The sequence below is a fragment of the Mirounga angustirostris genome, unplaced genomic scaffold, assembly GCF_029215605.1.
Source record: "Mirounga angustirostris isolate CCGP_5_RB_7025 unplaced genomic scaffold, mMirAng1.0.hap1 SCAF_4, whole genome shotgun sequence".
NCBI lineage: Eukaryota > Metazoa > Chordata > Mammalia > Carnivora > Phocidae > Mirounga > Mirounga angustirostris.
In genome coordinates, this window is record NW_026991712.1 from 26,224,493 (window position 1) to 26,239,707 (window position 15,215).

Below are 15,215 nucleotides of genomic sequence, written 5' to 3' on the forward strand. Positions count from 1 at the left end.
CATGAAATTCAAAACATTTATTTTAGGTAACCTGTAAAATTTACTGCTTTGACCAGCTCTTTGTGCCTGCCTATTTTTTGGGAGCAATCTAGAGTGATCTCAAAGGACCATCTCCTTGGAGATAGTCACAAACAATAAAATGAAAGAGAAATGTGGGACATATTTTTTTATCAAAAAATTCCTGAAAAAACACTTGACCAATACATAATTTCAGTGACAATCCATTGGCTGATTAGTAGTTAACTTACTTAGTTTTACTATAATATTTATTATGTGATCATTGACTTGCCTTTCCAATTATCATTTCAGGAACAACAATACCCCATCTGTTGAATAGTACGTCTAATAATCTATATCTAAATTTTCAATCAGACATCAGCGTTTCTGCTGCAGGATTTCACCTTGAATACACAGGTAAATATAATATCATGTGCTACTCAAGAAATTTAAGAACAAGTTTATATTAATTTTTAAATATTAATTTTTTGAATGTAGAAATTAAATAGACTTTGTCAGGAGAGAATATTGTCTTATTTTTTAAAGATTTTGATGTGCTCCTCCAATTCATTTACAAAACTATATAAAGTTTTAATTATTTTCAACAGAATTTACAAGTGTTTTCTTTTTTCTTTTATTGTAAGAACAATGAGATTTACCCTCAAGTTTTTAATACACAATACAGTAGTGTTAACTATAGGTACAATGTTGTACAGCAGATTTCTAGAACTTACTCATCTTGCATCACTGAAACTTTATACCTGTTGAACAGAAGCGTCCCCTTTCCTCCAGCCTTGGCAACCGTCACTCTACTTTCTATTTCTAGGAGTTTGACTATTTTTATGTATTTATTTATTTGTTTATCTGTTTTTTATTATCACTTTTTTTTAATTTGACTATTTTAGATACTTGATATAAGTGCTGTCATGTAGTATCTGTCCTTCTTTGTCTGGCTTATTTCACTTAGTATAATGTGTACTAGGTTCATCTATGTTGTTGCTTTTGGCAGGATTTCCTTCTCTCTTTTTAAGACAATGATATTACATTGTATGTATATACCATCTTTTCTTTATTAATTTATCTTTTAATAGGCATTTCAATTGTTTCCATATCTTGGCTATTGTGAGTGGTGCTGCAATGAAAATAGGAGCACAGATGTCTCTTTGAGATTATTTCAAATGTTTTGTAAATATACTCAGATGGGATTGCTAGATCATATAATAGATCTACTTTTAATTTCTTTGAGAAATCTCCATACTGTTTTCCATAGTGGTTCCACCAATTTACATACCTATCAACATTGTATAAGGGTTCCAGTTTTTCCACATCTTCACCAACACATACTTTTTTTTTTTTTTTTAAAGATATATTTATTTATTTGAGAGAGCGAGAGAATGCATGCAGGGCGGGGGAGGGAGTAGGGGAAGGAGAGAATCTCAAGCTGACTCCATGCTGAGGGTGCAGCCCAACACGGGGCTCGATCTCACAACCACTGAGATGTGACCTGAGCCAAAATCAAGAGTTGGTCGTTTAACCAACTGAGTAACCCAGGCACCCCAACATGTATTTTTTTTAAAACAAGAACATTTTATAGTTATCAAAAGGAGACATATCCTAACAAAAACTCCAGTTTTGAGTATTTATGAACCACATAACAGCATCAACCTTCTTAAAGGGGATGGTCAAGAAATATAAGGAGAAATAAATAGAAATGCATTATGAAATTGATCAAAATTGATCCCTGTACAGAAATTCTACATAGAGCAATAATCATAGGAGTAATATAGAAAATAATTGTTTAAAAGTACCCCAACACACACACACACACACACACAAAATACCAGGTCCAAATGACTTCACATAGAACTATTGCTAACCTTTAAGGACCGGGTAATCCCAATGCTGTTTTAATTATTCTATCTTCTGTGGTTATCACAGGTTCCCATAGTACAATAGAAAACTACAAGCTGAACTCTTCTATGAATATGATGCAAAAGTTTTATTTTTTCAGTTCATTGAAATTTAGTTGACACATAACATTGTGTTGTTCTTGAACTTATACAATGTGTCGATTTGATATATGTATTGCAAAATGATTACACAATATGGATAGTTAATACCTCTATAGCTCACATAATTACCTTCTTTTTTTCTTTGTGTGTGTGTGTGTGTGTGAGAGAGAGAGAGAATACTTAAAATCTACTCTCTTAGCAACTTGCAAGTATATGATATAATGCAAACCAGAAGATTTATTTTTTAATTTGATGTAGTTCCACTTATTTATTTTGCATTTGTTGCTTGTACTTTTGGTGTCATATCCAAAAAAAATCAATGACAAGACCAATGTCCAGGAGCTTTTTTTCTATTTTCCCTTAGGACTTTTACAATATGGGGTTTTATTCCAATTCTGAATAATTTTTGTGAGTAGTATAAGGTAGGGGTCCAATTTCATTCTTCTACATATGATTAAACAGTTTCCCCAGCACCATTTATGGGGAAAAGACTATACTTTTCCCCTTGAGTATTCTTGGCATCTTTGTCAAATGTTAGTTGGCTGTATATGTGAGGGTTTATTTCTGGGCTCTCAATTCTGTTACATTGGTGTATGTGTCCATTTTTATGTCAGTACCATACTGTTTGATTACTATAGCTTTATAATAGTTTGAAATCAGAAAGAATGATGCCTCTAGCTTTATACTTCTTTCTCAGGATTGCTTTGGGTATTCAGGGTCTTTTGTGGTTCCATGAATTTCTGTCTCTGTGAAATCATGCCATTGGAATTTTGACATGAATTCTGTTGAATATATAGATGGCTTAAATGTGGTTAAATTTGTTCCCAAATTTTGTTGTTGTTGTAAATGGTATTATTTTCTTTCTTTTTGAGATATTCTGTTTTTAGTGTATAATAACACAACTAATTTCTGAATGTTGATTTTTTTTATCCTGCAACCTTATTGAATTTGTCCATTAGCTCTAATAGTTTTTGGTGGAGTCTCGAGGATTTTGTATACATAAGATCACATCATTTTCCAATAGAGATAATTTTACTTTCCTTTCTGATTTGGATGTCCTTCATTTCTTTTTCTTGCATAATTACTCTGGCTAGAACTTTCAGTACTCTGTTGAATGAAAGTCATGAGACTGGGCACCTTTAGTCTTCTTCCCTATTTTAGAGGAAAAGTCTTCAATCTTTCACCATTGAGTATGATGTTAGCTGTGGGCTTTTCATATATGGCCTTCATTAAGTTGAGGTTCATTCCTTCTATACCCATTTTGTTGAGAGTTTTTATCATGAAGGGGTGTTTTGTCAGATGCTTTTTCTGTGTCTATTGAGATTATCATATGATTTTTTATCTTTCACTGTACTAATGTGATGCCTCACAGTTTTTTTATTTGCGTGTGTTGAACTATCTTTGCATCCCAGGCATAAATCCCACTTGATGGTGGTGTATAATCCTTTTGATATGTTGTTGAGTTTGGTTTGCTACTATTTTGTTAAAAAAATGCACATCTGGGGGCGCCTGGGTGGCTCAGTCATTAAGCGTCTGCCTTCGGCTCAGGTCATGATCCCAGGATCCTGGGATTGATTCCCACATCGGGCTCCCTGCTCCGCGGGAAGCCTGCTTCTCCCTCTTCCACTCCCCCTGCTTGTGTTCCTGCTCTCACTGTCTCTCTGTCAGATAAATAAATAAAATCTTTAAAAAAAAATGTACATCTGTATTCATCATGGATTTTGGCCTGTCATTTTTTTCTTGTAGTGTCCTTATCGGGCTTCGGTATCAGGGTAATTCTGATTTCATAAAATGAGATTTAGAATGTTCTCTCCTCTTCAGTTTTTCAGAAGAGTTTGAGAAGGACTAGCATTAATTCCTTTTTACATGTTTGGCAAAATTCACCTATGAAGCCATCTAGTCCTGGGCTTTTCTTTATTGGAAGGCTTTTGATCACTAATTTAATTTCTTACTTGTTATTAGTCTGTTCAGATTTTCTATTTCTTCATGTTTTAGTTGGTAGGTTATATGTTTCTAGAAATGTGTCCATTTCTTATAGATTATCCAATTTTTTGGTATATAATTGTTCATAGCAGTCTTTTATGATCTTTTTCATTTCTGTGATATCAGTGTAATGTCTCCTCTTTCATTTCCAGTTTTGTTTATGTAAGTCTTCTCTGTCTCCCTTTCTCTCTCTCTCTCTTTTTTTTTTTAGTTAATCTATCGAATCTTATGTCAATTTTGTGTATCTTTTCAAAAACCAGCTCTTTGTTTCTTTCATCTTTTCTGTTGTTTTTCTGTTTTCTATTTTATTTATTTCTGCTCTGATCTTTGTTACTTCCTTTATTCTGCTAACTTTTGGCTTTAGTGTATTCTTTTTCTAGTTCCTTGAGATATAAAGTTAGCTCGTTTATTTGAGATCTTCCTTTTTTCAAATGTAGACATTCATTGCTATAAACTTCCTCTCAGAACTGCTTTTGTGTATCCCACAAGTTTTGGTATGTTGTGTTTCTCCTCTTTTTGTTTGCTCATTTCAAGATTTTTTTTAAATTTTCCTTTTGATTTATTCTTTCAATAATTGGCCATTTATGAGCATACTATTTGATTTCCACATATTTGTCCACATATGTGTGAATTTTCCAGTGTTCCTTCTGTTATTGATTTCTAGTTTCATGCCATTGTGATTGGAAAAGATTTTTGATATGATTTCACCCTTAACTTTGCTAAGACTTCTTTAGTGATATATGATTTATCCTGGAGAATGTTCTGCATGTACTTGAGAAAAAATATGTATTTTGTTGCTTTGCAATGAATGTTCTGTATATGTCTGTTAGGTTCATTTGGTCTGAAGTATTGTTAAAATCCAATATTTCCTTAATACTTTTTTATCTAGATGATCTATATATTGTTGAAAGTGAAGTACTGAAGTCCCCTACTATTATTGTATTGTTGTCTGTTTTTCCCTTCAGATCTGTTAGTATATGCTTAATATATTTGGGTAGTGCTCAGGTGTTAGCTGCATATATATAGATATATATAATTTATTTAGAGAGAGAGCACATGAGTGGAGGGTGGGGCAGAGGGAGGGAGGAAGAGAGAATCTCAAGCACACTCTGTGCTGAGTGGAGCCCAACATGGGGCTCTCAGGGGACACTGAGATCATGACCTGAGCCAAAATCAAGAGTCAGATGTTAACTGACTGAACCACCCAGGTGCCCCTATTTGCATATATATTTATGATTACTATATCCCCTTGATTAAATGATCTAATTATTATGCAATGGCTTTCTTTATCTCTAGTAACAGCTTTTGAGTTAAAATTTATATTGTCAGATATAAGTATAGCTACCACTGCCTGTTTTGGTTTCCACTTGCATGGAATATCTTTTATTATCCCTTCACTTTGAGCATATGTGTATCTTTGAAGCTGAAGTGAGTTTCTAGTAGGCAGCATATAGTTGTTTTATTTTGTTTTTTGTTTGTTTTATTTTTTAAATCCATTCAGCTACTCTATGTCTTTTGCTTGGAGAATACCATCCATTTACATTTAGAGTAATTATTTACTTACTAATACCATCTTATCAATTATTTTCTGGCTTTGTTATAGTTCCCATATTCCTTTCTTTCTCTCTTACTCTTTTCTTTTATGAATAGGTGATTTTCCAGAGTGGTGTGCTTGATTCCCTTCTTCTTATCCTTTGAGTATCTACTCTGAGCTTTTGCTTTATGGTTACTATGGTTACTTACATGAACTATCTTCTAGATATAACTATCTATTTTACACTAACAACTTAACTTCATTCACATAATAAATCTCTGTCCTTTTACTTCCCGCTTTGTGTTTTTGATGTCACAATTTACCTTATTTTTTTTGTATTCCTTAACAAATTATTATGCTGTAGTTAATTTTAAAACTTTTGTCCTTTACTTTTATACTAGAATTAAGTAGTTAATACACCACCGTATTACAGAATTAAAGTATTTTGAATTTAAATATGTACTTACCTTCACCAGTGTGTTGTATATTTTTTATGTTTTCATGTTACTAATTAGCGTCCTTACATTTCAGCTTGAGAGATTGCTTTCTGCATTTCTTGTAAGTCAGGTCTAGTAGTAATGAACTCCATTAACTTTTGTTTGTGTGGGGCCATCTCTCCTTCGTCCGACGTTTTCTAATGGACTACTTTACTGTATAAAGTATTCTTGCTTGAGAGTTTTATTCTTTCAGCACTTTGAGTGTAACATCACTCTCTGTCCTTGTCTATAAGGTTTCTCCTGAGAAAGTTACTGATATTGCCTTGTACAGGTCCCCTTGTAAATTATGAGCTTCTTTTCTCTTGTTATTTTTAAGACCCTCTCTTTGTCTTTCAGTTTTGACAGTTTTATTATAATTAATCTTGGAAAATATCTTTTTATGTTGAGTTTGTTTGGGAGCCTATGATTTTATGAACATGGATGTCCAAATCTCTCCCCAGATTTTGGAAGTTCTGTGTCATTACTTCTGTAATAAGCTTTTTAAAAATGATTTATTTAGTTATATGAGAGAGGGGGGAGAGAGAGAAAGAGAAAGAGAGAGAAGAGGGGCAGAGGGAGAGAGAGAGAATCCTGAAGCAGACTCCCTGATGAGTACGGAACCTGATGTGGGGCTCAATCCCAGGATCCTGAGATCATGACCTGAGCCAAAATCAAGAGTTAGCCATTTAACTCACTGAGCCACGCAGGTGCCCCACTGTAATAAACTTTCTGCTTTCCTCTTCTCCTTCTGAGATTCTGTTCTGAGATCCTTCAGATCTCTTTGTTAAACTTTTCATTTCGATCATGTGTTGTTTTCTTGATTTTGAAGAATTATTTTTTGTGAGTTTCTTTGTAGTTTATTGAGCTTCCTTAAAACAGGTATTTTGAATTCTTTTTGAGGTAAATTGCAGAGCTCCATGTCTTTGGGGTCCATTACTGGAAAATTATTGTGTTCTTTTGGTGGTGTCATGTTTTCTGGATTTTTCATGTTTCTTGAAATATTGTGTTACTGTCTTTGTGTTTAAAATAGTAGTCACCTTCTCCAGTCTTTACTGGTTGACTTCAGGAGAGAAATATCTTCCTTTAATCCTGCTGGGGATTTTGAGACTTTCTCAGACCTTCTAAGAATATGCATGTTCCGCACTTCTTGCTCCCTCTTATGACAGAGCTCTTAGGCTTGTATTCCTTCTCTCAATCTTCTAGAGCCAGGCCCTGTACGAATGACTTCTCAGCTAAATGCTCAAGTCTGTTGTCCCTTCTGGGTCCACAAATTTGGGCCAGCTTTCTGCACATGCTCACCCGCTGTTATCTTGGGGGATGGGTGATGCAGATAAAGTCAAATTTTTCCTCTTATCCTCAGCAGTGTGTCCAATTTTGATTTTTTTGTTGTTGTTCCAATGGTGTGTTGGACTTCTACCAGACTCCTGGGCCTCCATAAAGGGTCTCTCATTCATGGGTGATTGTGTAAATCAGTGTTCTCCAGAAGCTCCTAAACTGTGGCTCAGAGGTGCTAGAGCTAGTTCAAAGGGTACTTTCAGAATCCACAGCCAGCACCAAAGTCTATGTGCCTGTTACCTGATACACTGGTAGGTGAGACTCCTCTTGGATCCCTCGGTGTATTTTTTGATGACAGAACCAAAGGCCAAGGGGTTGTTGCCAAGTTCTCAGGGCTATGCAGTTGTTTCTCACTCAGCCACCTAGGGGCTGGTCTGTCTTTTCCAAATGGCTCTTCTCATTTTTGAATGAGATTCATTCACTGAATGAATTTCACCATCTCCTACCTGGCTATCACATCTCCCACAAAGGCATGTTGTCCATGGATGACTGCCATATTGTTGTTGCTAAGGGGAGAATATAATAAGGGGCATCTTATTCAGCCATCTGGTGCACATCACTCCTTTTTCTTTTTTTAACAATAGCCATCCTAATAGGTGTGACGTGATTATCTCATTGTGGTTTTGATTTCCTTGCATTTTCCTGATGACTAGAGATGTTGAGCATCTTTTCATACCCCTGTTGGTAATTTGTATGTCATCTCTGGAGAAATGTCTATTTAAGTCCTTTGCCTATTTAAAAAATCGGATTATTTATTTTCGTTATTAAGTTGTAGGAGTTCCTTACATATTTTACGTATTAATCCGATATTAGATATATGGCTTGCAAACATTTTCTCCATTCTTTAGGTTGCTTTTTGCTCTGTTGATTGTTTCCTTTGCTGTGCAGAAGCCTTTTATTTTGATGTTGCCCCACTTGTCTATATTTGTTCCCTCTGCTTTGTTGTCATGCCCAGGAAAACATTATCAAGACCAGCATCATGACACTTTCCCCTATGTTTTCTTCTAGGAATTTTACATTTTCAGATCTTATCTTTAAGTCTTCAATCCATTTTGAGTTAATTTTTATATATGATGTAAGATAAGGGTCTGATTTTATTCTTTTGCTTTGGACATCCAGTTTTCTCAACATCATTTGTTTAAGAGATTATTCTCTCTCCATTGTGTATTTTGGCATCCTTGATAAAGATAAGTTGATGTGGGTTTATCAACTGGATTCTCTGTATTCTCTATTCTGTTTCATTCAGCTATATGTCTATCTTTATGCCAATACCATACTGTTTTAATTATTGTAATTTTATGTATTTTGATATTAGGAAGTGTGATGTCTTCAGTTTTGATCCTCATTCTCAAGATTGCTTTGTCTACTTGGGTCTTTTGTGGTTCCATATAAATTTTAGGATTATTTATTTATCTAATTCAGTAAAAATGCCATGGGGGGTTTGGTAGTGATTGCATTGAATCTGTTGATAACTTTGGGTATTATGGACATTTTAACAATATTATGTCTTCCAGTCCATGAACATGGCATATCTTTCCATTTATTTGCATCTTTTTAAATTTTTTCCATCAGTGTTTTGTCATTTTCCATATACAAGTCTTCATTTCCTAGGTTAACTTTATTCCCTAGTATTTTACTATTTTTGATGCTACTGTAAATAGGATTGTTTTCTAAATTTCCTTTTCAGTTACTTTGGTGTTAGTATATTGAATTACAAGTGATTTCTGATATTTTGTGTAGCAACCTTACAGAATTTAATGTCCTGTGGAGTTAGGGTTTCAACATAGAAGATCCTGTCACCTGCAAACAGAGATATGTCCACTTCTTCCTTAATTTGGATTCTTTTTTCTTGCCCAATTTCTCTGACTAGGATTCCAGTACTATGTGAATAGAAGTGGTGAGAGTTGGGCATCCTTGCTCCTGATCTCAAATGAAAAGCTTTGAGGTTTTTGTTTGTTTGTTTGTTTGTTTTGTTTTGACCATTGAGTATGATGATAGCTGTGGGTTTTTCATGTATGGCCTGTATTGTTTCAAGGTACATTCCATTACATCTAATTTATTGGGAGTTTTCATCATAAAAGGATATTGCACTTTGTCAAATGCTTTTTTCTGTATTTATTAAGATAATCATATGATTTTTATCCTTTAATCTGTTATTGTAGTATATCACATTTATTTGTGTATGTTGAACCATCCTTGCATCCCAGGGATAAAGTCCATTTGATCAGAGTGTATAATCCTTTTGATGTGCTGTTTAATTTGATTTGCTAGTATTTTGCAATGGATTTTTGCATCTATTTCATCAGGTATGTTGCCCTGTAGTTTTCTTGTAATATCTTTGGCTATGGCCATCAGGGAAATTCTGGTTTCAAAAAATGAATTTGGAACTGTTTCTTCTTCAATATTTTGAAGAAGTTTAAGAGGGATCAATGTTAATTCTTTAAATGTTGGTAAAATTTACCCATGCAGTTATCTGTTCCTGAGCTTTACTTTGCTGGGAGGGTTTTGGTTACTTATTTAATCGACATACTCATTATTGGTCTATTGAGGTTTTCTATTTCTTCATGATTCGCTGGGTAGATTGTATATTTATAGGAATTTTTCATTTCTTCTATCCAATTTGTTGGTGTGTAATTGTTTATAGTAGTCTCTTAAGATCCTTTTTATTCCTATGGTATCAGGTGTAATGTCTCCTCTTTCATTATATGTATTGTCTAATTGTAAAAAGAACTGGATTCTGTAGATATTTTAATCCTGTAATTGGACTAAGTGGCTTTTGTGGTTGCATAGAAAATATATACTAATTGCCCAACTCTTTACAAAACTTTTAGAGACAAAAATGTCTTATGCACCTTAGTTAAATACATATATGGGACATACGTGATTTTGTTTTTGTTTTTGTTTTTTGCTACATAAAATTATCACAAGTATAATGGGAGATTATTTTGGTAATTTTGGGTTTATGTACTGTCTCCCTACAATGTAAGCTCCAGGAAGACAGGATCTGCCATTAGCACAGGACCATGTCCATTTAGGATATCCTTTTGTCTCTTGCACTAAGCACAGCCCTTGAATCTTATTAGGCATTCACAATACATTTCTTGGCTGTGATACAACACCAAGAAGTAGAAGATAAATATGTAATATTGGCACATATTATTAACATCAGTAAACTTATACTGATGCTGGTGTTCATTAAGCCATTTAGTACTTTAATCTGTGCACATTTTATACTTGTGTTGGCTTCTGCTGCCTGACGGTATTACCACTAGGTATTATTTCCTCAAAATCATTTTTCCAGGCCACTCAATCCATCACTGCAACATCATAACTTACACTGGAAATTCTGATAAAATAGAAACTCCCTGTGGGAAGGAACAAGGGCTATAATGATAGGCATGTGCTAAATAAACTGGTTAATTGATTTTGGACAGATTTTTTTTTTGGTTTATTTTGAAGTTCAGTTTCCAGCTATTGCTAACCTCAGATACAATAAATCTGTCATTGTAATGTAAATTGATGACAAATCAGTAAAAGAGGATCCATTCATTCTTCATTCAACCATAAATATATGGAACAACTATGATATATCAGACAGTATGCTCAACATGGAAAATGCAAAGATAACTATGTCACCGTATCTTACTTTGGGAAGATACAGTCTAGCAGAAGAGACAGAAAGGTAAACCAATAACATGGTGCTATAAATATAAGAATAGAGATATTTATGGTAGAGTGCTCAAAAGTGGAAAGTAATAGGCTCCATTTAGGAAGTTCATGAAGTACTTCAAGTAAGACATGACACTTCAGCAGGGATTTTACAGTTAGACAAGAAGGATTGGATTTTTTTAGCATGAAAACTTCCCGTTCAGACAGAGCTATGACATATAGCACATTCAGGAGAAATACAGCCAGTTCAGTAGGACTAGGATATAAGGTCTGAGGCAGCACTAGGAACTAAGGCTGCTTCTATAGGCAGGGCTACTTCTGAAAGGTGTAGGATGTCATTATCAGAAATTTGACTTCAGTATAGACAATACAGTTAAAAAGCAGCATATGTTTTGATAGGTATTCATAATATAGATTATTAAATTATCATACAAAGAAATTGAGGGAGTTTTTTTTTTAAGTTCCTCATATACAACTTTGGCATTTATAAAATGTTTTGTTGGATGCTAAAAAGGTCCTTTATTTATATAAGATATATAAGATAATTAAAATTTAATGGAATTGCTTACCCAGTTATTTATAATTTTTCAGATAATTCTTTTGGTTAGAAACTCTTTTTTTAAGATTTTATTTATTTGAGAGGGAAAGAGAGCAAACACAAGCAGGGGGGAGGGGCAGCAGGAGAGGGGGAAGCAGACTTCCTGCTGAACTAGGAGCCCATCTTGGGACTCGATCCCAGGACCCTGAGATCATGACCTGAGCTGAAGGCAGCCGTTTAAACAACTGAGCCCCTTGGTTAGAAACTCTTAATTATGTTCAATAAATGAAGGAAATTGAGTCATATCCTAATCAATAAATAATAGGTGCTAATAATACATAGCAGCTTGCTTCTTAGAACAAATAATTGAGAGTTTGATCTTCTTAAAGGAAAACAATGACTAGTGTACCTAAATCTCACAAATCTTGAAAACCAACATCTTTGACAGAAAAGACATGCTAGAAATATAATCTAAGCATCTTAAGTCATGATCTCTAATTTATAAAGTAGAGTTTAGTACCTATGTCAAAGATAGTCTGATGAGAACTGTAGAAGGATTAGAAGGTAAATGAGATAAACTCTGTCCTAATCAAGTGTAAACTTTATTACATGGAATGTGTTTTTGCCTTATTATTTGTGATTATTTATCTATGTTATGAGTTATTTCTATCAAATGAACAATCAAAGAATGCTAGGATGTTCTAAGTTAGTTATCTGGATTGAATTCAAGAATGTGGCAAAGAATTCACCATTGGTAATTAATGAGTATAAGAGCAAATGATGTATCATGTATATATTCTATGTGCTGTTGCTTTAAAAAATATATGACTATTCACAGGCAATGGCATTTAGTTTGTTAGCTTTGAGTTCACATAATCTGAAGTAAATATCCACAAAATGACACTTTGACTTCAAAAGGATCCCCAGATACTTAAGAATTAGTAGATATCTTGATTCTCCACCCATGAGAAAAACAAATAAAAAAGCTTGGCACTGTATGTAGGCAATCTGAGGACATTATTAAGTGTACTTTTCAAAAATCACAAAGTGGAATCCTATTAGAAAATGATAAAGTGACCACCAAAATTTGTAAGCATTGTGTTGAGGGCCCTTAACTAACACATCAAACCATTTGCTTGATGTTCCCTTTTAACTGGAACAAAATTTTAAAATTTCCTGGATTAAAATAAATATAATAAAAAAATACCAGTACTACAAAAAGCATGTAAAGTTATATTAAGACATTAATTTTTATCAAATTATAACTTAATAGAAGCAGTTAAACTATTCTCCATATAGAAGATGCCTCACTTGATAGTTACCCTTGGTAATGTTGTCAAATAAAAATGCTTCAGTTTCACGTGTTGCTTTTAAACAAGTCAGTGAATCTGAATTTAAACAGAAAGTATAAATAGAAAGATGAAGAAGTGTAGAGAAATAGATGAGAAAATGTTTACAGAGTATGGGAAAAGCAGGACAATTAGGACAGGGGGACAGATAGAGAGGAGAGAAAAGAGAAAAAGATGAAATTAGTGGACAGTCGTGAAATCAGTGCCCGAGAATGCCCGATGTTCTTTTAATTAATTAAAAAGATTTTGGAATTTTCTCCATGTTTTCAAATCTATTGTCTGATCAATAAGGACATTTGCAAAACACTGAGTTAAGTGCAAGACAATGGGGATGGGGAGGTCGAACAAGGAAATTTAAGTCCAGCTTTACAGAATTAAAATGACTAATAACTTATGCTCTAGTCTTCGAGGACAAATTTATAAAACAAGCTATGGCAGTATTTTTGGCTGCCTATTACTAACAGATTGAAAAGCAGTTACCACATTTGGTGGATCAAATGCTGCCCAGAGCAGCTGTGGTTTTGGTGCAGTGTCCATCAGGGTAATCTCAAAGGCTGTCTGATCACTCAGTGCACCCTGGAATATATCCCTTCCAGAAATGCTGGAGAATATATCCAAGCACAGTGGCCTTTTTTTTTTCTTTTTGCAAATAGTCTCTTGTTTGTGGAAAGGGTGCCTTAATTTCTGTCAAGTTTTTAAATCTTCCCATAGTGAAGAAACATTTATTTTGTAGTAATTCAATGATCTGATCACTTGTGGAGGTAGGTTATGTTAACTAGACATAAAAATTTTAAAGAACTTTATGTTTTCAGAAGCCCCCAAATGAGTGGTTGAGGTGTAAGAACACAATGGCCTCTTGAAGAGGAAACTATTTTTTAAATGAATGTAAGCATGACATGAAAAAATTTAAATCTAAGTTTTGATACTTAGAAAAAGCAAAATGCTTAAGCAGTTGGGTACTAGGAAAATATTGCGTGTGTCTGTCTGTCTGTTAAAAACAGGTAGTTATATTAATTTTTCTCCATTGAGAAGACACCTATTTCACTGCACATCTTTGGTATTTCATTTCTGGCAGCCTCTGAGCTACAAGTTCTGCCCACAGGGTAACATAAGGAGGAAATCACAATGGGGAATAACGGTCTCATAATCACACTACGAATACCAGCAACAGATACAGAAGACATTAAGGTTTGCTATAAAAAGGACAGACTTCATGTTTGTTTGTTTTGTTTTTAACCAAGGAAGTAGACTCTTCCTATATTCCTAAAGGATGATTTTAATTAGTTAAGGTTTCAGGAAACATGGCAGGTGTTCCTCTGTCTTGGGAAATGGAAATTTGGTTGAGATTCCTTCCAGTAAGTAAGTATATTCTCTGTCTGATTTTTTTACCCACTTATGAGGCTTTAAGGAAACAAATTCTAGATTATCCAATGGCACAATTACTAGACAGATACGCCTTGCTTTTTATTTATTTGAAAGGTAAATGCTGACAAATAGGTTGATTTTTATCCACAGCACTCTTTTCCTCCTTGAACTGGAGATCATGACATTTTAACTTAGGAATACCTGACCATGATGATTATGATTATAATTAATGTCAGACAAATCTGATGTTCCTTGAGCCCATTCTATCCTTCCCATGCCTTGGTCTCATTATTTCTAGAGGCCCATTTTGATCATTTCATGTCATTGTTTTCCTATTACCTGTTAAAGAAAGGTAACATTCTTTAGCTTCCTGCTCCAACAGTAATTTCTTATGTCATTTTTTTTACCACATGTATTTTGTAATATTTCCCCACTTAATCAAATGAAGTAATTGTTTCCTAGATATATCATGCATTTCCTATTACATCACTAGTTTTTGATGTAGTGTTCCATGATTCATTGTTTGTGTATAACACCCAATGCTCCATTCAATACGTGCCCTCTTTAATACCCATCACCAAGCTAACACATACCCCCACCCCCTTCCCTCTAGAACCCTCAGTTTGTTTCTCAGAGTCCATAGTCTCTCATGGTTCATCTCCCCCTCCAATTTCCCCCCCCTTCATTTTTCCCTTCCTACTATCTTCTTTTTTTTAACATATAATGTATTATTAGTTTCAGAGGTACAGATCTGTGATTCAACAGTCTTACACAATTCACAGCGCTCACCATAACACATACCCTCTCCAATGTCCATCACCCAGGCACCCATCCCTCCCACCCCCCACCACTCCAGCAACCCTCAGTTTGTTTCCTGAGATTAAGAATTCCTCATATCAGTGAGGTCATATGATACATGTCTTTCTCTGATTGACTTATTTCACTTAGCATAATACC

General features: G+C 34.3%; 1 protein-coding gene across 3 annotated transcripts in view; it reads left to right on the forward strand.

Annotated features, from left to right (window-relative positions):
• The window catches only part of CSMD3 (CUB and Sushi multiple domains 3), a 1,202,189-nt gene that overhangs the window by 1,059,373 nt on the left and 127,601 nt on the right, over positions 1 to 15,215 (forward strand). For all 3 annotated transcript variants that reach the window (XM_045896021.3, XM_045896023.3, XM_045896024.3), the window contains one exon: positions 310 to 414. In XM_045896021.3, the coding sequence (XP_045751977.1) occupies positions 310 to 414 (105 nt within the window). The remainder of the gene's footprint in view (positions 1 to 309; positions 415 to 15,215) is intronic.